Genomic DNA, 26,199 nt, shown 5'->3' on the forward strand with positions numbered 1-26,199 from the left:
TGAATAAATGCTATAAAATATTCTAGTTTAACAATTGAAATCATAAATGGCTTTATCTGAACAAATCCCTCAGAGTGAGGATCACATAACCAAAGTAATTTGTGAGAAATGCATAACTGCATGAAGTTAAAGCTTCATGAATATACATGTCATCTGCCATGACTTACTAGTCTTCCAAGCGTCTTTTGGGCACTGTAACATGCATTTTGTAATTTTATTTTCTCTTATCAACATAGTTGGATACTTTCATGAACTAATCATTCATTAAAATAGTTGGTCTTCTCCCAATGAAACTGATTGATTATATTAACTATATAAAATTTTCTAACACATTTTTTTAAAACTCAAAAATAATTTGTTAAAATTGAATGCATCTAATTTCAGAGTTGAAATATCTGTATCTTTACTTTAAAATGGTGGGAACATTTACCAGAAAGAACCGACCAAATAATCACACTATAGAAGCACATGCAGAGTCCTATTTTTTAACGCCTAAAGCAGTCAAGAAGGCAAAGAAATAGTTGCAAGTTGGATATAATCTTGTTTTCTTTTGGTAAACTTTAAAAATATTCTGTGAATCCAATTCATATTATTTTTTTAATGCTCAAAATTGTAAAAAATATGGGACGCTTCTCCGAATGTGTGTGTCATCCTTGCGCAGGGGCTGTGCTAATCTGTGTATCATTTGAGTTTTAGTATATGTGCTATCAGAGATTCTAGCACTGTAACATTGATTGTGCAAAACCATCTTGGTTATAATGGGGCATCTGAAAGCACAATGAGTACAAATAGCTGCTTTATCTCCTAAAAGATAAGCTTTTTAAATTTTCAGATATGACACATTGGGCCTTGTCACTTGGTGTAAGTTGGCACTTCTGCGTATAGGAGATTCTGCCACTGTGACAAGTGCATGGTAGCAGCACACAACCTCCTGAGATTGGCAAGGTCAGTTGAGGATTGGACTTACTTGCCATCAACTGATGTAATCGCAAAATAGATGGATATTGTTAATTCTTGTGTGATATTGTCTCCGTGCACCTAAAATAGGCTTTAAAGACTTAGTATCATTCGATGCTCTATTTACCTTTTAAATGATTTTTGTTATTTAGATTTATTTGCATAAACACATCATCCAGCCTTCACAGCCTTCAGGGTGGGCACATCAGCCCTTAGATGCTGCCCGAGAACCTCAGAGAAAGCTCGTGAACATGCAACATGGTTCTCAGAAAGCCTTGCCTCTGTGCTTGGTAGAGCGCACACTCTGAAATGTGCTGTGAGAAATATCTGATTTAGCAGGATTATTCATTGTCCCCCTGGGAATTTGGATCCTCTTAATTTGGGCCTGTGGCAAAGGGAGTGGGCAATGGGTAACAACTGGAGGCACTTGCAAGTCAGTGTCAGCTGAGGATGCTACAGGAAGAGTAAAAATCACCAGAAAGTTCTATCACCCTGAGCGCATCAGTGCATTGGTGCAGCGCCGTCAACTGCTGCGTGCTCGCTCAGTCATGTCCAACTCTGCGACCCCACAGACTATAGCCCATCAGGCTCCTCTGTCCATGGGATTTCCCAGGCAAGAACACTGGAGTGGGTTGCCAGTTCCTTCTCTGAGCTTGTGAGGTCCATTCTAATCCCCGGGGGTCTTGGTACCATGCAAGACCCTGAGCCAGGAGGTCTGCGGTGGTGCGGGGGGAGGCCGCCTGAGACCCTGCATATCTAACCCCTTATTTCTGCTTCCTTTTATGAAGCTCTTTTTCGTGAAGCTCATGTATTTTTATGCATAGTTTAACTTGTCGGCTGACCCCCAAGCATATAATAAATACTGAAAAATTTCCCATCAAACAAGTTAAAATTATTATGCCCTTTAAAAGAATACTTCAGGGAATTCCCTGACGACCTAGTGGTTACGATTCTGGGCTTTCACTGCTGTGGCCCCAAGTTTAATCACTGGTCGGGGAAGTGAGATACTGAAAGCCCCACAGTGCAGCCACAAAAAGAAAAGAAAAAAAAAAAAAAGAATAACACTTCAGTTACCTGTGTAATTTACAAAAGCAGAACATTTCACCCACGGATGCATCCATAAAACTGTAACCTAACTGTATTTTTATGCTGTGTATAGGAGCTCCAGTGGTGCAATCAGTTAGTGTACTTATACGCTGCATATAAAATCTTATTTTATCCTTTTATTTTCACAGGGGAACATACAATTAAGCATTAAGACTGTCATGTAAAACTAATAGCAACAACTGTAACATTTCTATTTTCATTTTAGGGTTTTTAATTTTTAAAGATATTATTTATTTATGACTGCACTGGATCTTTGTTGCTGCACAGGTTTTTAAAAAATTTATTAGTTTTAATTGCAGGATAATTACAATATTGTGGTGGTTTCTGCCATACATCAACATGAATGGGCCATAGGTATACATGTGTCCCCTCAATCCTGAACCCCCGGCCCCCTCCCCACCTCATCCCCCTAGGTTGTCCCAGAGCACCTGCTTTGGATGCCCTTCTTCATACATCAAACTCCCACTGGCTATCTGTTTTACATATGGTAATGTATCTGTCTCAGTGCTGTTCTTTCAAATCATTCCACCCTCTCCTTCTCCCACTGAGTCCAAAAGTCTGTTATTTCCTTTTGTGTCTCGTTTGCTGCCCTGTACGTAGGATCCAGGTGGCGCTAGTGGTAAAGAATCTGCCTGCCAAGGCAGGAGACATAGGAGATACAGGTATGATCCCTGGGTCAGGAAGCTCCCCTGGAGGAGGGAATGACGATCCACTCCAGTATTCTTGCCTGGAGAACCCCATGGACAGAGGAGCCTGGTGGGCTACAGTCCCTAGGGTCACACAGAGACGGATATGACTGAAGCTACTTAGCGTGCATGCTCCTTTGCTGTCCTGCACATCGGATCGTAGGTACCACCTTTCTAGAGTCCATCGGTTCAGTTCAGTTCAGTCGCTCAGTCATGTCCGACTCTGCAACCCTATGAACCGCAGCACGCCAGGCCTCCCTGTCCATCACCAACTCCCGGAGTTCACTCAGACTCATGTCCATCGAGTCAGTGATGCCATCCAGCCATCTCATCCTCTGTCGGCCCCTTCTCCTCCTGCCCCCAATCCCTCCCAGCATAAGGGTCTTTTCCAATGAGTCAACTCTTCACATGAGGTGGCCAAAGTACTGGAGTTTCAGCTTTAGCATCAGTCCTTCCAATGAACACCCAGGACTGATCTCCTTTAGAATGGACTGGTTGGATCTCCTTGCTGTCCAAGGGACTCTCAAGAGTCTTCTCCAACACCACAGTTCAAAAGCATCAATTCCTTGGCGCTCAGCTTTATTCACAGTGCAAGTCTCACATCCATACATGACCACTGGAAAAACCATAGCCTTGACTAGATGGACCTTTGTTGGCAAAGTAATGTCTCTGCTTTTTAATATGCTGTCTAGGTTGGTCATAACTTTCCTTCCAAGGAGTAAGGGTCTTTTAATTTCATGTCTGCAATCACCATCTGCAGTGATTTTGGAGCCCCCCAAAATAAAGTCTGACACTGTTTCCACTGTTTCCCCATCTATTTTCCATCAAGTGCTGGGGCCAGAAGCACAAGCTGGAATCAAGATTGCTGGGAGAAATATCAATAACCTCAGATATGCAAACGACACCACCCTTATGGCAGAAAGTGAAGAGGAACTAAAAAGCCTCTTGATGAAAGTGAAGGAGGAGAGTGAAAAAGTTGGCTTAAAGCTCAACATTCAGAAAACTAAGATCATGGCATCTGGTCCTGGGTTGTATGGTAGTTTTATTCCTAGTTTTCTAAGGAATCTCCATAGTATTCTCCATAGTGGTTGTATCAGTTTGCATTAACCTTCTTCACACCCTATCCAGCATTCATTGTTAGTAGACTTTTTGATGATGGCCATTCTGACTGGTGTGAGATGATACCTCATGGTGGCTTTGAGTTGCATTTCTCTAATAATGAGCAATGTTGAACATCTTTTCATTTGTTTCTTAGCCATGTGTAGGTCTTCCCTTGGAGAAATGTCTGTTTAGGTCTTCTGCCCAGTGTTTGACTGGGTTGTTCATTTTTCTGGTATGGAGCTGCATGAACTGCTTGTATATTTTGGAGATTGTCAGTTTTGTTGTTTGCTGTTGTTTCCTCCCATTCTGAGGGCTGTCCTCTCACTTGCTTAGTTTCCTTCGTTACGCAAAAAGCTTTCAAGTTCAGCCAGTTCCCATCTGTTCACCTTGTTTTTACTTCCGTTACTCTGGGAGGTGGATCATAGAGGATCTTGCTGTGATTTATGTCAGAGCGTGCCCTGCGCGGGCTTTCTTTAAGTGCGATGAGCGGAGTACTCTGGTTGCAGTACGCAGGCTTCTCACTGTGGTGCACCTCTTGTTGCAGAGCATGGGCTCCAGGACGTGGGCTCAGTAGTTGCGGCACAGGGGCTTAGTTGGTCTACAGCATGTGGGGTCTTCCTGCATCAGAGATCGAACCCATCTCCTGCATTGGCAGGTGGATTCTTTGCCATTGAGCCACCACGGAAGCCCCAGGTTTTTAACTTTCTCTGAAACCTTCCCTTTTTTATGTTTATTCAACATTCGTCAATGAGAATTTTAGTGCATATACTAAGAGCCAACTACTGTCATATTCTGAGCTGCTTATATCTAGGATTTTTAACTACTTAAAAACATTTAACATTTGTTTCCCTATAGCAAACTCTAAATTCTTAAAAATTTTCCTTTCAACAGGATTGCCTCAGAAGTTGCCAGACACCAGCTCTGAGTAATCAGCAATTGCAGACCCACAAGTGGAAGTCTCTTGATAATGGTGTCAGTGGTTTCATCGAATACAACCCAAGTGATTCTAGCTGAGGAAGTCTGGCTTCTTTGCAGGAGCATATCCCAAACTATAAACTTAAACAGCTAATTCTTGTTGACTATAGACTAGTTTTTATGGGATCAAGAATATAAATAAGTACATGTTTCTTATAAGAACTGTGTTAATTCTCTTCCCCTTTATGAAATAAAGGCTTTCTGAAAAACCTGAAAGGTTCAGGAAGCAAACACTGTGGAGTGTTCTGGTATTCAGCCATCTGTCCTTTTCAAGTAACCACATTCTGTGAACAGTCCTGCTAGTAGAGCGGAATCCAGGCAGGATTGGTCAATAAAGTTCCAAAAGTTGTACTCAGAGAACACAATTTTATAAAGACTGACCCTTTAATTAAGACAAAAAAGCAAAAACATGTATTATATGTGGAGACGATTTAAACAACATGAGACTTTAAGGTGAAGGGGCTTCTGACAGTCATTGATACTTAAAGGATGAAAGGCCCTGCTTTCTACAAAAACCATGATGTGAAATTTAGGAAACCATTATTAAATGTGGCATAGATTTTTTTTAAAAAGGCCCCAAAGAAAAACAAATATTTTTACACAGTATTTCTCAGTGTCAAACTGTGTGATGCTTAGTCATTATAATCAACATAATTATTTTATCTTTTGGCTTCCAGATGGAATTTTAGAAAATAATCTGCAAGAAAATAGTTCAGAAAGTGCTTCCTCTCAAGTTCTTTGGTACAATTTGGTCATTTTGATAGTTATTAATCCATTAAGTACTTTAACATATATGTATCAACAAAAATGCAAGAAGTACAAATGTTTAGAAAACCACAATTGAAGAATATATTATATTTTGACCTCACAGAAAACTGCACTCTAAGATTTTGTGTTTCTGAAACATGTCTGTACTGACTACCAGAAAGATGTCTGTACTGACTATAAGAACATCTCTAACTAGATTTATATTAAAGGAACATTACCTAAAACATCCCTTTTTGATTATTAGAATAAATGTTCTTGTCCTGTTTTTTTAAGTAGAAGAGGCAAGTTTCAGCTTGAAAAGAGAAGAATTTTGAATTTAATAAAGTTATATTCCTTTGCGCCTTCTGATTCAGTGAGTCTCAACAGCTAGAATTTAATGTCAGTTATAGCATGTTAAGGTTTATTCTTTTATTTCAGGAGACAGTTAATTTTCCTCCTTCAGCATTTCCTCTATTTCCTTATCCCAGTTTTCATCTCGTTTCTCTGATTCTGCCACCACTTCATATTCCTGAAGTTCCTGCTGTAGTTCTTTCTCCCAATCTACAGAATCCTCTAAAAGAAACAAATGAGAAAAAAAAAGATTCTGAATTCATCATGGTGGTCTGAACAATGCAGTCCACTATACTTACCTGTGTTAAGTCCTAACCACAGAAATATTTACTGTCTCAGGCTTTGTTCAGCACTGTGTATGCTAAGAAACTGAACAGGTTTTAGCTGTGACTGAAGAGAAATATGATAAGAAAGATACATTTATTAAATGCAGAAGCAAAGGTATCAGATGTTGTTAGTAAATTTTGCGTGTTATTTTCCTTTACCTAGGCCTCTGATTTTCTTTCTATTTAAATAGATAATTGATAATTAATATTGGCAGCAAAAACAGCTAATGTTTCTAGAGCATTCACTCAGCCAGGTGAGGGCTAAGTGCTCTCTGCATATCACTCTTTAACCTTCAGAACAATCCGTGGACTAGAGACACAGTTATACACATTTGACAGATGGGGAAGTGGAGATTTAGAGGTTAAGTGACTTGTCCAAGATCACAGAACGTGACAGTGACAGACATACAGATGGAACCGGAGCTACAGGTGGTTCACCTCTGGGAGGCCAGCTTTATCAACAGTGCTTTCTGCACAACGGTGGGAATAGCTGTCTTCCCCGATAGTAAGTCTCTGAAAGCTTCATGAATGATGAAGCCTTTGTTTGTCATCCAACAAGAAGCCAGCAATCTGTCGTGATGTGCCAAAGAAAGCAGCCCCATCATTTGCACTTTTTTCCTTCATCACCTTAAATTAATTTGGTTTTTAAAAGGCAGCCTGCTTCTTCCCAGAAGTGATGTGCTCGTGGCACACAGCAGCTGGAAAAAGTCTTGAACCTACAGTATAAACTCCAGCAGGATGCAGCTTTGAAAGCAGAAGGCTGGAGGGCAGCATCTCCACAGGAAGGGCTGGCTTTGGTGCCCACTCCTGGCCAGATATCCTCAGGGCTGAGATGCCTCCGAAGAGTCACTTAACCTCTGTGGTCTGTTTCTCCTTTTTACACTTCTGTGCTTAGGGCAGAGGAATGGGAAGTCTGGTCATGTGTACCAGAATCCACCTTCTAGTGTGGAACACAGAGCAGTTTTGATGCAAAAGTTACAACCTAGTTTTGTGTATCTGCTCCAAAATAACAAAATTTTCTAAGGTCAGCTTCGGCACTGGGGATGAGAACAGTGCTATCGTTCGTTTTGTACCTTCCAGTGCGACTGTCCCCTCCTCTTTTTTGTCCAGCACCAGTTGCTCCATTTCCTTCCTCAGATCCTCCTGATCTAAGTTACAGGAATCGAAGGCATCACTGACAAACTCAGAAACACATGGGCTGGTAGAAATCTCCTCTTCGTCCTGAAAGGCAATACATGAGCCCTGAAAACGGCTTTTGAAGTGACATAGAGATTAGAGCTCGAGTTTAGTCATCTACCGACTTACTGCAGCCTCACTTCCATTCCCCTCCTCCACCAGTCGGATGGCTGCTGTGCTCCAACTCCTAACCTGCACACTGGCTTGCTGCCACAGGAGTGACCACCTGAGTCTCTCCACGCACTCACGGTTTGGATCACTCCAGTCATTCTGTCTAGTCCCAGAGGATCGCCTCAGGTCTCAGCTGTAGGTCTTTTACCCTTCATATACCGGATCCCTCTTCTTCAGAACAGATAACACCCGTATGCATAAGCAGTTTTGAAATGGTATCTAAGCTAGTTGACAGAGTTACTTCATTTCCAGACATTAACTACTAGGTAAAAAGTAAGACTATTACCTCTTGAGTTTTAAGCTGAGATTTGATTACGACAGGTGGTGTTTTGGGCCGTACTGCCTCTAAGAAGTGAGAAGAAGAGAGTCAAGAATTGCTTGATTTAATTCTGAATACATATGACGATAACAACTAAATTATTCATGAGCATGATGATACTAAGTAATTTTCAGAAATGAGTTTTTAATGTTATGCTTTCTGTTTTTCTGTAATTATCATAGGAACTACCCAGATGAAGCCATCTCAACCTCTTTCTTTTGGGGATATGTTTAGTATATATCATCATATTCTAATACCCCTTATGTAAGGTTTCCAGCAGGAAACAAATTTTGATTATTAGCAAAATGCATTGAAGAATAATTCTGCTCTTTCAAAATAATGAGAATTAAGTTTTTCTTCTGTCACAAATGCTAGAAAGCACAAAGTATCAATAAAATGTAACACTCAGTCACAGCAGCTCTCCTGTTATGCCCATTTTGATACACACACAGTTTTGGGTAAAATGGCATTTTCCAATAAAATTAATAAAGAAGAAATACTAAAGTATGAGAGACAACTGGGATTCATATTAACATCTACATGCAAAGCACCAAATCTTCTTGTGAGAGCAACTTCATTACGTTTCCTGACCCTAAATGCAGTTGTCAGGTGCCTTCCTAGTGGTCCATACAACCAGTGCCTTAGGATGCACTGTTTTACATAATGATTTAAAATTCCATGTATGGATAAGTCTCCAGCTGTAACAGGTACCTATACAGAGCAGGTGTTCATTAAACATTAAAAATATGACACAAGATACATATCTTATTTTAATAATTATTACAGGTATTAAATCAGCGGTCCCCAGCCTCTGGCCCATGGACTGGCACCTTCTGTCAGAGCAGCAGCAGCATCAGATTAGAAATAAAGTGCACAGTAAGTGTAATGTGCTTGAAACATCCTGAAACCATCCCACCCCGTCTCCGGTCCTGGGGAAGAATTGTCTCCCACGAAACCGGTCCCTGGTGCCAAAAAGGTTGGGGACCACTTTTGAAATCATTGCTGATATTATAAACCACCTTCCCCAACAACCAGGGTAAAACTGTCACAATAAGGAAGAGTCACATGTGTCACTGACTGAGGTCTGGTTCCAGGCTGGCTGGTTGAGCTCAGCTCTACAGACCAGAGAAGGGGACATGAGCAGGCTGAATGGAAGACTGAGAACCAAAGGAAAGTGGGGAACTGAGTCAGCGGAGAACAGAAAGCATGAGAAGGGCAAGGAGAGAGATGGGAAGATGACTGGTGATGGAGGGAGAAATAAAAAACCTAAAGAATGAGAAAAAGCAAAGTAAATGAAAACGGAGGGAAGACACGTGGGCAGGGTCAGGGAGAGGGCAACAAGAGAAGAATGAATATCTTCTCTGGAAGGAAAAGGATTTTCCCTAAGATAATGATGACATTTCTGGCATGTGCACAATGCAGGATCATGAGAATCTGAGTATTTTTAAAGGAATGTTTGTGACATTTGCCCTGCAGAGCGAAGCCTTCTTGAATATACCTGTCAGCGGCAACTCATTCTGTCTGCCGTGGTTCTTCTCCTCCTTCTCAGCAGCCTGCTGCTGGGCTGCCAGGGCTGTGAGCTGGGCCGACTGCTTAATTAGGGAGACACGGTAGAAGTAGTTCCTCCAAAACACGTCTTCCTTCACACTTTCAAAGACAAACAACAACACACTTGAGAATACACGCAAACATGTGTGCAGGGCTTATCTGTTCCAGTGGACATTGGAATAGGTGGTTTTTACAGACAGTTTCGAATCAGAATGAGGCTCAAAGGAAATTCTCACTTGCCTTCGAATTGAAAGCTGAGTAATAGGATAAAAAGAAAACTATCTTCTCCACAGCAGCAAAGTTTATAATGCACCAATGAATCCTCAGTGTTTCTTGGTATTTTAAAGATACTGACACTGCCCTCAGCAGAGGGGAGTGGGGGACTGCTGTCAAAAGTACCATGAGCAGCCTGGGAGACTGGAAGTACAGCAGGTCCCCACCAATTATCTGCTGTTTACCAAAGGATTAAATGCTTTCAAGCAGTGAGAATAAAGGATTGTGGGTGGTTTTCCTTATGAGAGGACATGTTTGGCAGCTTGCATATAACTAGCAATCAGCGACAGTAATGAAGCGGTGACGACTGATAAAAAGACTGAAGTGCAGTTCAACCTGAGAACTCTCAGTGGGTCTCAAACCTGGCTACACACTCGCCACCTGGGGTGAGGTGTCGGCACCCAAGAAGGGCAAGGTGAGTACCCACGTGGTGGTGGCCTGGAATGGCGAGTGACAGCCTGAGCAGGGACAGGAGGGTGTCTAAGCTGGGGAGGTGGTGGTGATAAAGGAAGATTGGTCACTTGCAAGAGGATTGACTGCTTAAATAAAATTACTAACAATAGTGGAAACTGGGTTTCTCACCATCAGAAAAGGGAGTTACAATCGTGGAAAGGAAAAATTCTAGAATGATCCTTGCTGTGAAGTATCACTGTGACCATATGGTTTTTACTCAATAGAGATGCAAACAAATGCATCTGTGTGTATATGAGCACACTAGCTCTTCCACTGAGTGGGCCAAGGAGTAGTGACACCCCAATAACAAAGAGCATGCCTAATGCACACCACTTTCCACTAAAAGGAACCAGAATCCCTGGGACAAATGGCCAATTCCAGGGTTATAGCAGGGGAAGTACAAGGTGAGCCTGGAGGACTATCTCATACTAGAAAGGAAGGACTCCATGAGTGAACAGGATGAGTTAAAAAGACATAGAAGCCAGCTTGAATGGGCTTCCCCTGGCAAATAGGTGATGATTTGAGCATCAAAACAAATAATGATAGCAATGGATTATAACCATTGCATAAAACAGGACCTTGAGTCCATACAGATATACATAAATATATGAATACATGGAAAATTTGAGGAGGAATGACATATTTACAGAGTTTCAAAGTACCTCCCCAGAAAATAGTTATTAATTTCAAAGAGGGAAGGAGTGACTTTATAGTCAAGAAGGCTGGCAGACACCACCTGCATCAAGTGGCAGAGACTAAGAGTCGCAGTCCCTGTACTCAGGGACAGCTGGCGCGGCTGAGAACGGGCTCCTGGCTGTACTGAAGCTGCGGGGCTCAGGCTCGACCCGCTGTTCCGTCTACAGCCAGCCCAGGCTGAGGAGTCTGCTCACGGCTACTGAGCTGCCCCGCCTCAGTGGCCCAGGGGAGCACACAGCCCCAAAGAATGGGTAAGAGAAGCCTCCAGCATGAACCACAGAACCCAAAGTCAAGACGCAGAGAAGGCAGAGTGAGAAGGCTACCTTAAGAAAGCCAGACTTTATGCCCTTAGAGAACAGGAAGATAACCCCATCACACAAGAAGAGAGAGGCATAAAACAGCGAACACCAAAGACCACTGACGTTAAAAATGGGGCAGATTCAAAAGAAGGTAGAAAAGGTGAGGAAGAACTCACGGTGGCAGAGGAGAAGGGAGGGGGCCTCTGTTGATCGCCAGACCACAGAAGACACGATACACGTGCTGGAGCTTAAGGGACAAGCAGGGATTTGCGGAGGGAGAAGCCTTGGATGGGAAGAGAAAGAGGCCACTGCCACAGAGGAGCCTGAGTGGAGAAAAGGCAGCACCATGTTCTCATGTACCTTGGGGATCTTGGTTTTATTCAGGAGGGTGCAGGTGCACGTGTGTTTTTCATAGGAAAATTCTTTCTACCATCTAACTGGGGATAAAAGAGCACATCTCATTTGTACTCCAAAATTCCCCAAAAGTCCACCCTGAGTTTTGATTCTATGGCACCCTGTGTGTGGGGGGTGGGGGTGGTTGGGTACTGCTGAAGAGCCATAGAGCCCGTTTTCATGAAGAATGTCTGAGAACATCCTGGCCCCCAGCCCATGCCTGTTTCCCATCAGGCTTGCGAGCCCAATGCTTACAGTTTGGGAACAAGGTCAAATCTCATCCTGCTCAGGAGCTCGTCCTCTTGGAGCATGACCAGTGCGACGGGGTACATCTGATCAAAGTCAAAGTTAAACTGCACCCCGGCTGGAGGGTCACGAAGGAAGTTCCTCTTGTCCTTGAATAAAAAGAGGAAAAACATGGGGGAAACCATAGACTGCAATAGATAGGTAACAACGCATCAATGATATGACACATTAAATTCCCTAAATGCTTCAGCCACCAAGTGCAATGAGCTGTCATTAACTTGTCTGCCTAAGAGAGAGTGGAGAAGGATCAATCCTTTCATATATTCTTTAATAGTTTCAACTGGAGAGAGCGTCATGGGAGGTCAGGAAATTCAACCTGTTGAATTTGTTGAAATTACATAATTTGAAACCATAGAAAAAGACTTCTGTTTTGGTACGTGAAAACTAGTATAAAAGAACCCAGAGTTGGAGTCAGCTAACCATGGTGGTCTTATCAGAGAAGTAAAACCCATGACCCAAGCCATTTCTTAAGTGTGCACAAACCACACTTTAGTCCCATACCTTCTGATGGAATGTGCGAGCCCACGCTCCGCCTGAAATCTCTGTTAAGCTCTGAAGGTCAGTCCCTGCACTGAGGGCATGAGAATGCAATGGTGGCTGAGACAGACACAGAGCAGCTTCTCCACAGAGAGTGCCAGGCATGGAAAGGCTTGTTGTTGGTTCACTTGGGGAACCTTGGCTGAGCACGTGCTAGGGCCAGGGCCCCCACCCGACACTCCAAATCTCCCTCTTCTGGGGAGAAGCAAGTAGATGTGTGATGTCAATGTCAAGTTTGACTGTAAGGTGGTCATCAAAATACATGGTGTCCACAGTGAGCTTGGAATTGGATCCTCAGGCCTTTAGGGATTTACTAATGGGAAGGAAAAAAAATGCCCTGGGGCAGTGGAAGGGAAAGCCCAGCTCTACATTTGTTTTCTAGACCAAGGTTCCCTTTACGACTTCGGTTTAAAAAAAAGTAGGTTAAAAATAAACCTTGAAAATCACTGATATAGTGAAAGCCTTATGCTGGGTGCTGAGGACAGAGCTCAAAGCCAGCCTCTGCTGAGAGTTCATAGCCCAGGAGAAACAAAGATAAGGAGTGAAGGTCCCATCTGAGAGTACTGGTCTCCATACCTGCGCAGTGGTGATAAAAGCCCCTACCTACCTCACAGACAAACCAGGAGGCTCAAAAGAGATAATGTGTGAGAAAGTACTTCCTGAAACTGTCAGGTGCTACATGATTCTTAGGTGGTAACACTCTAATATTTTGGGGGCAGCATATGGAGTTTTATTTCTTTCAATTTCAGTTTCAGAGAGAGATATATAGTAGTTAAAGAGCAAATTTAGAATATGATCATTTCATTTGGAAGAATTAGAATGCTATCTAGAAACTTCTTAATAGCACATCTCAAAAGACTGTCTTAAAAAAAAGATTGTCTTAGTAACAAAAAAAAATCCTTTTAAGGCTGAAAGAATTATTTTGTGAAATAGACTAGAAAAGCAAATTTAAAGACATTGAAAAAAATAGTGAGAGTTGAGGTGTACATTCCTAACATCTCAAAATATTTTAAAAAATTGTACAGAAGAAAAACATTCTGCTAAGGGTGAAGTCATGATAGGAAGAAAGTATTTTGGTACAAAGTATCTATCACAAGATACTTACAGCTGACAGGGCCAAGATTTGTTGTTGAATTGTTTCTTCATCATTACTATCAACCCATGGTGGCACTGCTACTTCTAAAAGGTTTTTAATGGCAAAGAAATAAAAACAGGTTACAAGGGTTACATTGTGACACCAGAAACTAACACAACATTGTAAAGCAACTATACTACAATTTAAAAAGGTGGGGAGGAGCCACACTGCCATCTGTGGCTTGAAAAAATGAGAAAGTTTCCACATAACCATTTTAGCAATTTACTAAGTTCCAAATACGAACACTCATTGTAATCCTCAGAGTTAATGTATGAATCTTATGCACATATGCATTTGGTAAAAAACGGACTTGCATCGTACAATGGAAAAGTTGAACAATGTCTTGACTAGGTGATCAAAATCAGCATCACCCAGGAGGGAGAGATGGCACTGCAGGCCTCCAGATGTGATCTCCTGAGAAGGATTCATCATGTAGGCAGTCTTCTGGCCAAGCATGCATAATCTGAATCTGATCATGAGGAAATATCAGACCAAGCCCAGATGAGGAATGGTCTATTTTAAAAGAAGGAGCACAACACAAAGTGCAGTACTGCATCCAAGACTGGATGCTGTACTGAGGGGGAAAAATGTAGAAAGGATGTTACTCGGTCAAGTGACAAAATTAGACTATGAATATTATGTCAATGTTACATTTCCTAAAGCTGGTAACTGTACCATTGGTGATTATATAAGAGAATATCCCTAATTCTTAGGAAATGCATACTGAATGGAACAGAAAAATAAAAGTGAACCTGCCTCCAAACCTTTCACTCCCAATCCATCCAGAGTTCCCATCTCAGAGGCAGCAACTAGCCCTGAGCCAGGGTCAACTTTACTGCTTCCCACGAATCACCAGGTCACACTGCCCTGTACAGTAGTTGACTTGTCCCAAAGAGCCGCTTTCCAGTTTGGGGAAGCTGGGGGCAACAACGCCTGACGGGAACTCAGCACAGGACTAACTAGTTCTTTTTGAATTCGTGGTACTGCTCAAACCAACTGAAGTATTTTACACTACTTTTGCCAGATTCAAAGATATGAGGCCAGTTTTGTGTCTGAAAACCACCAAACAGTAAAAGCAGGCATTTTGAGATCCTGCAAATGCAAACATTTAAACAAATATTTGTCAGTAAAGAAATGTGTTGAGTAAGTTCTCCAACACTCTGTGATTTTTCACAGCCCTCTGTCACTTCCCTGGAAAGCCCTTCCTTTTTTGCAGGAAGGGAGCCAACATTTGCTAAGTGCCCACTAGGTATACATCAGAGACTCTGCTGGACATGTGAGAAAGTGAAAAAGAAAAGCCCACTCTCTCTCCTTCAGAGCCAGCTCCCCAGAAGGGTTACCTCACCCACGTCCTAGCCACGGGGAGAGATTTCCTTCAAGTCCTGAAGGCTTGTCCCCACTAGTCCTTGTGCTGCCTGAAAGATGGGGGCCTCACTTGGACATTTTTGTAATCTCATAGCCTTAGTGGGATGTCAAGCACATAAGCAGTGTTCAGTAAATTTGGTAGGCAAGTAAGTCACGTATAAACCTATACCATACCTGACTTTTTTGTATTCTGCTCCTCAACAAATTTTTTCTGTTCCTTATGAAAATCTCCTATAATTGTCTGTTAAAAAATATACAGAGTTAAATTACTTTTAAAAAGCTTATTATTAGATAAGAATTACACTTGAGATTTGTGAAGTTCATTTGGGACATCTTATTCATTTTCCTCAAATAACGAGACAAAAAAGTGGTACGTCTTCCCTTCCCCAATAAGAGGGAATCTTCAACATTTCTGAACTCTAAGTGTTCAACTGCCTTTATGATAGACGATCTTTTCAAATGCAAAAATAAAAGGATTTAAAGACAGAATTTTTATGTTATTCTATAAAACAATGAAAGACAGGTCAAATCTCATTCTAACAAATAGTACACACAATGAAAATATCCAAATAATAATCTGTCTTAAGTTTAATTGATGACCTCCTTAGTTCAAACAGTTACCAACAGAAATGCAATTCCCTAGGCCTGTACCCTACTATTGCAAAAAATGAACAAATTCACTCCCTAGAGTCTTAAAAGGGTTGTTCCTATTGGCTCAGGAGTTTTAAAATGATTCAGCTGAATGAACTCAAATGATTCAAAGGCATAAATGTATTCTGAAATGGTTATAGTTGAAAATTAAACTCACAATATGAAAAGCTTAGTATTATCCAAAAGCATCAATGTATTTTAGAATATATTAAAATAAAAACAAAGGTTATTTAAATCAGGTAACTTAATAGTTACTTATTATACAAAAAGAAGAGGGGAAAGGAAAAAAACAAGAATCTCAACATTTTTATCAGAATATGACACTCTATTTGGGTTAACAAAGTTCATAAAAAGGGATGATTACATTAGCTGCTAATGAATTTCATAAACTTATATTTCCAAAAGATATTTAAATGTACCTTATCAATGATGTCATCTATCTTTCCTTCTTCTACTGATTTCTTTATTGTTTGTGCTGTTTCAGCAACTGATTCAGTTATTTTTTTTGTAGCAGTGGTTGCAAAGTTAAACAGATAGTCTGTAAAGAATAAAAGAGAGTCTATGCTCCATTCAAGTATGATGGTTATTATATTTGTAAATTTCTCCCTTAAATAGTGCTTGTAAGACTTAAACCGCAAGACACGTTTCTTGTTAACTGGGACTTAAAACTTAAGGAGTGAGAAGCACCAATAGTACTCCACTTTCTCAGTGGACAGGCCATCCACACTGGGCCTTTAATTCACTGCTTTTAAAGACTGTTAGCATGCTCCTCAGTTCACCCCAGCGGCTGTTTCAAAATTATCTTGCCCTTCTCCAGCCTCTAGTTCTAATTTATCTCAGCAAGTAATCTCCTCTCCTACTTTACAATAAGATCAAGGCTCCTTCTTACTTTCTTCCCTTTCTAGACCCTAAGTATCCCATCTTGATTTTCTCCTTTCCTCTTGTTCAAAAAAAGAAGAAAAAAGCCCCTCCTCTTCCTAGATCAACTCATCCCATGATAAATCTGGGGGAGTTTTTAATAAATAGAAATCTCAGCAAGCCCTAATGTAAATACTCTTCACTAATAATAATGAGCAAATATGTGGAAAGAAATTCAAATTGGAACATACAAACTTCACAAGACAAAACGAAAACACAAAATTAACTTTTCTAAAGACCTGAAAACACATTTGTTATCAGGGCTCTTTTTGCACTACGATGTAAAGGCGTACTTGTAGATAAATAACATTTTGAAGTTCACATTCTACAGAATTTGGGCTGCAGGAAGCGACCTCAGGAAGGTCGTGGTGGGGGATGCTCCCAGGCAACTGGCTTTCAAATTTCATCTCACAGAAAATGCTCCAAAATCTAGGGCAGTCTTCCTCTGTGACACGCACCTGCTGAGAGGGCAGGTGGGCTGACTCACAACACTGGCAGGGAGAAGACCCTGATAAAAACACGCCAGGGAGCCCAGCACACCTGATTAAATCCTCACCCTGTGGCTGGTACCATGGAACATCAAGTGACATCTCGCCCACTTACCACCTCCTTTACCACTAAACAGTCTCCCTTTTCTCACTGTATCTGGGGGTGTTCATCTGTTCCCGGTATTAACACCCATTGTGACTATACCTCAGGACACTCCTTGTCCCCGGTCTCTTTCTCTCTCACCATTCTCCCCCTTCATCTGACCACAAGAAATTCTTCGGGATCTCCAAGGAAGCCCCAAATGTGTCATTTCTTGGTTTGAAACACTTTTATCGGCCACCCTCCCTTTACCCGGCTAACTCTACACATCCTGTGACCCTCCACTTACACATCACTTCTCAGCAAATGGACCCCGGCTCCTTGGCCAGCATAGGTGTCCCCAAGAGGTGTTCCCTCACTACCTGTGTTGCCAGATCAACAATATCCATGACACTATATCCATTACGTGCTGAATGTGTCCTCTCAGCTAGACTAAGCCCCACTGGGGCAGGGACTGAGGTTGTTTGACTCAGTGTATCCCCAGAAAGTGAGCAGTAAGTCCTTGCTGAGTGCATGAAAGGGGAGTGACTAAATGCTGAGCTTTAGGGAGATCCCTGATTTCCTTTTGGCTATGACTAGCTTATTTACGCAGAGTAGTATGATAAAATGAGAATACAGCCACATTACTTTGTAAAAATATTCTCTGCAGATAGACAAATCCAAACTTCTAAAAGAGCAGGTTCCCTTTAAGATTTTCTCAGGAATACCTTTTGAATTATTGATAGATTTGTCATTTTGGGCTCTTTTTTTGATCTTTGTTCCCTGACCAGGGATGAAACCCAGACCCCTTGCATTAGAAATGCAGAGTCTTAACCACTGGACTGCCAGGGAAGTCCCGAGGATGCACAGTTCTTGCCCTCAAAGGCTGTCTATTGATAAATAAACCAACAAAGAAAGATTGAAAGACAACAAGAGGAGCGAGATTATTCATTAAACAGAGGCTCTCCAAAAGGGAGGGATGTCTCCCAGGAGTTAATTACTGAGAGGTCTGGATTCCTAAGTCAGAAGCGGGGGCAGTGGGAGACAGGACAAGAGGTTCTCAGGAGAGATGCTCACAAAGACAAGAAGTCTGGAATTGTGCAGAGACTGGCTGACACCAAGTTAAAGACAGAAAAATTGAGACGCAGATAAGAGTTAACAGGAAGTAACAAGAGTACTCTGATGCTGGGAGGGATTGGGGGCAGGAGGAGAAGGGAACGACAGAGGATGAGATGGCTGGATGGATGTGAGTTTGAGTGAACTCCGGGAGTTGGTGATGGACAGGGAGGCCTGGCATGCTGCAATTCATGGGGTCGCAAAAAGTTGGACACGACTGAGTGACTGAACTGAACTGAACTGAACAAGAGTACAATGTCCATTTCAGGGACTTAGGCACAGGAGGGGCTCTGAACTAAAGCAGCGACCAAAGAAAAGATAGTCTAAGTAAAATGTCTGCAAGTGAATAGACACAGCAACTTTCTAGAAAGAGGGGGCAGATCGCTAATATCATATCTTCATTTTCATCATGTCACAAGCATCCCAGGAAGAGTAGGTATAATTAGCCCAGTTTACAGTTAGGAAAGCTGAGGTACAGAAGATAAATGATTTGTCCATGAAGATGGGGAAGACCTTGTTGCCTAGCCGATAGCCTATCCTCTTCCTCCTTGCCAAAGAAACTACAGTTTTGGTGGGTGCTCATGAAACCTGGGGGTGGTCTTGATCCTCTCTGTTAAAGCCTGTTTGTTGGACTTACTGTGATTTGCAAATGACATCAAAATAAAGGCAGTAAGAAGTACAAGGAACTCAAACACAGGCTACCTGCCTCTAAATGGCAAGCTGGTGTCCCAAAGAAACTAATCTACTCAGTGGGAGTCAAGCACAGAGATGTTTAAAGTTTTCAAAACAAAGATGGGTTTTTTTTAAAGAATATACCTCTTAGGATCACTATGTAAAATAAAAAATATTTGATTGTCTCTCATCTTTTTGAGGGGTTGTGTACAAACTAGGACCTTTACATCTTTTTAAAATCAAATGACTTCCCTGGTGGTCCAGTGGTTAAGACCCCTGCAGTGGTCTATCCTAGGTCAGGGAAGTAAGATCCCACAATGCTACATCACTTGGCTACAAAAAATAAATAAACAAACTTCAGAGCCAAATGAGCTCTAATTTATTTGGAAACTTTGCATTCACAATGTGTGTGTGGGCAGGGAAGTCCTTCATCTAAACCTTAGCCTCCTAAACCTAAAGAAAGTCTGGTGAGGAAAGAAAGAGATGGGAGTATTTAGTTTCAAAGTTTTCATATTGAAAACATACTTCCTAAAAATATTTGGAAGTCTTTATTACTAAATATAAACATGAAGCTTCAATAAAGCCCTGAGTTTTAAGAAGTCACTTTTGATACTCTTCTGAAGATAAATGAAAATGGTTTTCTATGTTCTACTGAATCAAGGAAACAAACACACACAGCCTTTCCTAACGTGGTCCCGCTTTTATTTATCCCAGCTACTAACATAGCCTCTCTGCTCTAGTCAAATTCATTTTCTCACATCTCTCAAATATTCCAAGCTCATTTTTTCCCCAATTTTCCAGAGAGGAAATAGTTGTTCCCTCTTAAGTGATTTCATTGCACAGCACTTAGTTTTATTTTTCTTGTGCACTGTTTAGAGGCTTGGGGCTGAAATTGTGTACAGCCACGATGTGAGATGATGCCTGTTCTCCCTGCCACTCCACCCCACAGTAAACTTTTTGAACGCTAGAGCCTTTCCTATTCAAATGTGTGTTTCTCCACTCTCAGGCTCCAGCCTGCCCTATGCTCTTGCCTTTCAGTATCTTGAACTAAATCCTTTAAAACTGTTTGCTAAATTTCTTATCTCTCACTTCTAGTGTTGTCTGTTTTAGGGCCACCTTCTCAAAGACGTTTTGATTATTTAAGCCTGCCAAGGTCTTTCCAGGAGCAAAATTACTACAGCTTGTGTTTATTTTGCATGTTTATTACTTATACCCTCCTCCTGAACTAGACTGTAAGCTGGGAAAGAGTGTGGATTTTGAAATAGACAGTCCCAGATTTTAACTGATGAGACATCGTTCACAAAACATCTAGTGCTGAAACTTGGAACAGACAATAGTTGCCAATTAATTACTTTTCCACCTTAAGGAAAAATGTTCAGCTGCACCTAAAAGGACAGAGCCTACTTGTCACAGGCCTTTAGTAACTCTTCCTCAATTTAACTGGGATGACACATTCTGATTTAAGGGCGAAAAGCTCCTCAACGTCCCCTGTCCTCTCTTGCTGGGAGGCCATGGAGGTGAAAGTTGGCGAGTTCAATAAAAAAGATTCCCCGTCAAACGTAAAGATGTCGGGCCCCATTGCTTTATTGCGCCTCTGCTCTCAGTGTTGACACACTGCAAAGAGTGACATGTCATTAGCCACTAGGGACTTCAGGCACAGGGTTTGACTACTAGATGAGGCTTCGGTCTTGCCCAGATCCTCACCAACCTCTCCGGTCCTGTGAGGACCGACCAATCGACAGAGACACCTTCCTCTCCCCACCCCACACTCCCGATCATTGGTGGTCCACACCCAGGGGCGGCAGCAGGGATGCGGGCGCTCTCCGAAACCCTGTGGTCCCAGGGGAGACTCACTGCCGAGGCCCTTAGCCTGATGAAGGAGCTCCTGGTTCCTGGCTAGCTGTGGCTCCCCCTCCGCTGACTCCGCCACCGCCTCGGAGCACTGATCGGGTGGAGCGTGTCCCCTGGGCTGTCCGTCTCCCTGGGACTGCCGGCCACCCGCCGCCGGCTGCTCCAAGCCAAACCAGCTGCTCAAACTCCGGAACATCCCGTCAGCGGGGCCGCCACCGCGGTCCGGGTCACGGGAGACCCTTGAAGGTGCCGCCTACTCTCAATTCCACAAGAAGTAGCTCCCAGGAAGATAGCAGGAAGGGCGACCCGGAGCCGCGGCTCCGTCCGTCGCCCCGCCTACACCGCAACTCCGCCACCGCCGCGTCGGCGTCACTTCCGGACAAAGGCCTCGCCCTCCCCTTGTTTCGTAACTCGATGACGCGCGTGGAAACCGGACAAAGGGTTTTCCCCACGTCGCCTAACCCCGCCCCTTTTCCTCCGCCCCCGGGATTTTGTAGGTTCCTGATGTAGGGTGGTAAACAGCGTCTTTGTCACTCAGAGCAGCTTGGCTGGTGACTTAGCCTCGCCTTTTCAGGTTCAGCTGGGCTGGCCCCTTGAAAATGGATATCTTAAAGCTCTTACTGAGTGAGTGAGTGAAAGTCTCGTAGTCGTGTCCGACTCTTTGCGACCCCATGGACTGTATAGTCCATGGAATTCTCCAGGCCAGAATACTGGGATGGGTAACCTTTCTCTTCTCCCAGGGGATCAAACCCAGGTCTCCCGCATTGCAGGCAGATTCTTTACCAGCTGAGCCACAAGGGGAGCCCAAGAGTATTGGAATGGATCTTCCCGACCCAGGAATCGAACTTGGGTCTCATTCATTGCAGGCGGATTCTACCAAGTGAAATATCAGGGAAGCCCTAAGCTCTTCCTGAGTCCACATCAAACCTAGCTCAGGATGGAGGAGACTATTATAGGACACGTCAGGATCCTATAATAGGGGCAGAATCTAGGCTGTGAGAAACCACAGGCAGACGACCTCATTTTTTCAAATAAATTGAAAGGGGACTCTATAGATTAAGAATGGCTTAAGAGAGGGCCCATGGCAACTTGTGGATTTTATTTAGATCCTCAAATACAATGGGGAAAACTTTTTGACGTAAGAATTGGAAATTTGGGCACTGCTTAGTTTATGAGATTAAGAAACTAAGTTCAAAAAATTCTTATTGTGGTTGTTCTTCTAGTCACTAAGTCGTGTCCAGCTGTTTTGCAACCCTATGGACTATAGCCCGCCAGACTCCTCTGTCCATGCGATTCCCAGGCAAGAATAGTGGAGTGGGTTGCCACTTCCTTCTCCAGGGGATCTTACTGACCCAGGGATCAAACCCACGTTCCCTGCATTGGCAGGCAGATGCTTTACCACTGAATCACCAGGGAAGCCCCTAATTGTGGTAGATAAACATAAAATTTACCATTGTAACCAGTTTTTAAGTGTACAATTAAATAGTATTAACTACATACACATTGTTGTGGAACCAGTCTGCACAATTCTTTTTCTGTTGCAAAACTGAAATTCTTTACCCACTAAACATCAACCCTATCTCCCTTTCCCCTAGTCCCTGGTAACAAAGCTACTTTCTGTCTCTGATTTTTGATTACTCCAGTAACTTCACATAAGTGGAATTATACCACAACTGCCTTTGTGACTGGTTCATTTCATTGAGCAAATGTGCCTGAGGTTCATCCATGTTGTAGCATGTGTTAGAATTTCCTTAATATTCTGGCTTAAAAGGCTACTTTGAATACTCCTTGATATAAATTGTAGCAATATTTTTTTTGACCTGTCTTCTAAGGCAAAGGAAACAAAAGCAAAAATAAACAAATGGGACCTAATTAAACTTAAAAGCTTTTGTACAGCAAAGAAAACCATCCACAAAATGAAAAGACAACCTACTGAATGGGAGAATATATTTGCAAGGGACACAACTGATAAGGGGTTAATATTCAAAATACAAAAACAGCTTATACAACTCAATATAAAAAACAAACACACAACTTGATTAAAAAATAGGCAGAAGACTTGAATAGACATTTTTCCAAAGAAGACATACAGATGGCCAACAGGCATATGAAAAGATACTCAGTGTCTTTAATTATCAGAGAAATGTAAATCAAAATCACAATGAGATATCAACTCACACATGTCAGAATGGCTATCATCAAAATGACCACAAATAACAAATGTTGGTGAGGATGTGGAGAAAAGGGAATGCTTGTACACTGTTGTTGGGAATGTAAATTGGTGAAGCCACTGTGGAAAACAGTATGGAGGTTCCTCAAAACACTAAAAAGAGAACTACCCTGTGATCCTGAAATTCCTTTCCTGGGCATATATCCAATGAAAAGGAAAACAGCAATTCAAAACGATGCATGCACCCCAATGTTCATGGCAGTATTGTTTACAATTGCCAGGGTATGGCAGCAACCTGTGTCCATCAACATATGAATGAATAAAGATGTGGTATGTATACACGTACACACACACACACACACACACACACACACACACACACACACACACACACACCAGAATACTACTCAGCCATAAAAAAGGATGGAATTTTGCTATCTGAGCAACATGGATGGACCTGGAAGATATTGTGCTTACTGAAATAGACCAGATGTGGAAAGACAAATACTGTATGTCATCACTTATATGTGAAATCTAAATATTGAAATCATTGAATATAATGAAGAAAACCTATCTTGAAAAAGGCTGAATAGTATTCCATTGTGTGTATACTCCACATTTTATTTACCCATTCATGTGTGATGAACATATGGATTATTAATTTTTAATTTTATTTTTTTTGTGTGTGTTGCATTTCTTTATTTTTTTTTTAATTTTTTTTTTAAATTTTAAAATCTTTAATTCTTACATGTGTTCCCAAACATGAACCCCGCTCCCACCTCCCTCCCCATAACATCTCAGTGGGTCATCCCCATGCACCAACCCCAAGCATGCTGTATCCTGCGTCAGACATGGACTGGCGATTCAATTCTTACATGATAGTATACATGATAGAATGCCATTCTCCAAAATCATCCCACCCTCTCCCTCTCCCTCTGAGTCCAAAAGTCCGTTATACACAGCTGTGTCTTTTTTTCCTGTCTTGCATACAGGGTCGTCATTGCCATCTTTCTAAATTCCATATATATGTGTTAGTATACTGTATTGGTGTTTTTCTTTCTGGCTTACTTCACTCTGTATAATCGTAATTTTTAAATAATAATTTTTAAATTGTGCTAATTTTATTGTGTATGTGTTTAAAAGAGTTGGAGTTTATGTGTTATTGTGGGAAAATTAAATATATAGAAAACCAACCTAAAAGTTGAGCTTCAACAGTTATCAATCCCTGGCCAGGCTTGTATCATCAAAATTAAATATATAGAAAACCAACCTGAAAGTTGAGCTTCAACAGTTATCAATCCCTGGCCAGGTTTGTATCATCTGTATCCCCACCTATTTCCCCCTATCCTGTATTAATTTGAAGCAAATGCCAGACATCCTGTTACAATTGTCCTGAAGGGTAGAATTCTTCAAAATTAAAGATTATAAAAGAACATGAGCAGTCAACTTAATCAACAGATTTTTCTTTTTTTTTTTGCCATATGGCTGGTGGGATCTTAGTTTACCAGGGATTGAGCCTGTGTCCCCTGCAGTGGAAGTGTGGAGTCTTAACCACTGAACTGCCAGGGAATTCCTTTTCTCATTAAAAAAATTTTTTTTATCCCCAATGCCATATAAGCACCTGGTGAGGGAAGACACACTCTGATCCCACACAAGTCAGTCAGTCTTACTCGTGTTATCAAATTTGTTTTTCTCCTCAAATCTTTTCCCATTTTGGATTAATGATACTGGAGTTATAATAATCCCTTTGTATTCACAGAGTATCCATCACCTGTTCGCCTTGTAGATTAATAGAATTAAGATGAGGCCTTATATCCTGTGATGAAGAGTCTGGCTTTGTGGGACAGACTTTTTGGTCAGGGCATTTCACATCTCTAAGCCTCAGATTCCGCAGTATAAAAAAGGGGATCTTAATAACTGTCCTGGTTGTAAAAAGGAAATGAAATACTGAAATGTAGAAGGAAGCCTTACATATGTGGCATGAAGTATTAAGTATTACCATCGATGTGAACCTGTTTCACAAGCATCCTTTGTGCTGGGTCTTCTGGAAGACTTGTTTTACAACAAAGTCCTCTGTGCTTCCTGCCTTTTTATAAGGTGTTTCCTCCTCAAAAAAAGAAAGAAATTGAATTTTGCCAACCATCCCTCTACCTTCCTTGTTGCTGTTATCTACTAGCTTCCTCATTGCTCCTCCACGTTCACTGAAGATTTGGTTCCTTGGCCTCGATTGACTCCTCCAATTGTTGACATCCTTCTGGGGGTCCTCAATGTCCCCCACACTGGCCTGGTGAGCCCTAGGCCCAATTCCAGTGACGCCCATCTCACTTGACGCCATGTCAGGGTCAGACCCTAAACTGGATCATCTCCTGGAATTTCTTCCCCTTTGACATCGCTGACACCCACAGTCTGGTAACAACTCCTCAGTCCTTTCATCTCCACAGGCCCTCATCTTTTGGTCTCTCTCTCTTTTTCTTGGCCGCGATGTGGTACTTTGTGGGATTTCAGTTCCCCAAACAGGGATCAAACCCCCGCCCCTTGCATTGAAAACGTGGAGTCTTAACCACTGGACCACCGGGGAAGTCACCATCTCTCTTCTTAGTTTCAGTCTACCTGCTCCCTGCTCCTCTCCCTTTCTTCTGGGGACTAGGCCCCTGGTGTGTCACCATCGTAACATTAAGTGCCCTTAACTTCCTCACTCTCATCTTTCTACTCAACCAGCAAACTCTGGTTTTATCACAATGTCAGTATTTATATGTCGACCTAGGTGGAGCTCATTGTACAGTAATGGTTTCCAGACTCCACTGGGTCTTCAGTGATGCTCACCTCACTGGGCCCTCTAGTGACTCACCTGGCTGGCCAGTCAAAATTTTCACCAGTTTCCCAGCCCTTCCATCTCACTCCAAACCCTCCTGTTGTCCCTAGTTAGATCCTTTCTCCTTCAGTGGTTTGTGCATGTTCTTCCCTTCGCCTTAACCTCCTGTGTCCTTTCCTGGCACCAAGGCACCAACCGTCTTCTTTAAAAAGTCACTCGGCGAAGCCCTGATTGTCGTCCCCCTACCCCCTAGAATTTTTAATTTTTTAATTTTAATGTTTGCTACACGCGTCCTGGCCAGGAACCTTACTGACTCCAATAGGGGTGTAGCCCTCTCCCCATAGCGTGAGCCCCTCACAGGGCCGCACTCCGTCTGAGCGTCGCCCTCCGTTTGGAGCTCCCGCAGTTCCTCTCCGCGACCCAGAAGCCCTTTCCGGCGTCGAGAGCCTGACGCGTGGGCCCGAGCAGGGTCTGGGCGTGCCGAGGGCCGGGGCGCTGGGACGTGGCGTTCACCCGCGTCC

General features: G+C 42.4%; 1 protein-coding gene and 1 non-coding gene across 2 annotated transcripts; both read right to left on the reverse strand.

The window, feature by feature from the left end:
* Positions 1-615: 615 nt before the first annotated feature.
* On the reverse strand, positions 616-723 carry LOC138072046 (U6 spliceosomal RNA). The gene has a single exon (XR_011144202.1). It is a non-coding gene; the product is annotated as a U6 spliceosomal RNA (small nuclear RNA).
* Positions 724-5,217: 4,494 nt separating this feature from the next.
* On the reverse strand, positions 5,218-21,018 carry SYAP1 (synapse associated protein 1). Its single transcript, XM_068962416.1, has 9 exons — positions 20,700-21,018; positions 15,992-16,110; positions 15,096-15,162; positions 13,527-13,600; positions 11,834-11,973; positions 9,415-9,563; positions 7,884-7,942; positions 7,324-7,471; positions 5,218-6,146 (listed from the first exon to the last, which is right to left on the reverse strand). Exons 1-9 carry the CDS (start codon positions 20,890-20,892, stop codon positions 6,019-6,021), a joined length of 1,077 nt encoding a protein of 358 aa, XP_068818517.1. The 5' UTR covers positions 20,893-21,018; the 3' UTR covers positions 5,218-6,018.
* Positions 21,019-26,199: the final 5,181 nt, after the last annotated feature.

This window comes from Capricornis sumatraensis, chromosome X, assembly GCF_032405125.1.
Source record: "Capricornis sumatraensis isolate serow.1 chromosome X, serow.2, whole genome shotgun sequence".
In the NCBI taxonomy this organism is placed as follows: Eukaryota; Metazoa; Chordata; class Mammalia; order Artiodactyla; family Bovidae; genus Capricornis; species Capricornis sumatraensis.

Excerpts from the sequence above, each read along its gene's own strand:
- SYAP1 (XM_068962416.1), bottom strand. The coding sequence starts at position 20,892 with ATGTTCCGGAGTTTGAGCAGCTGGTTTGGCTTGGAGCAGCCGGCGGCG. Across the intron at positions 15,163-15,991 it reads TAGATGACATCATTGATAAG|ACAATTATAGGAGATTTTCA; the intron begins GTACATTTAAAT and ends ATTTTTTAACAG. Across the intron at positions 11,974-13,526 it reads AAATCTTGGCCCTGTCAGCT|GACAAGAGGAACTTCCTTCG; the intron begins GTAAGTATCTTG and ends TTTTTATTCAAG.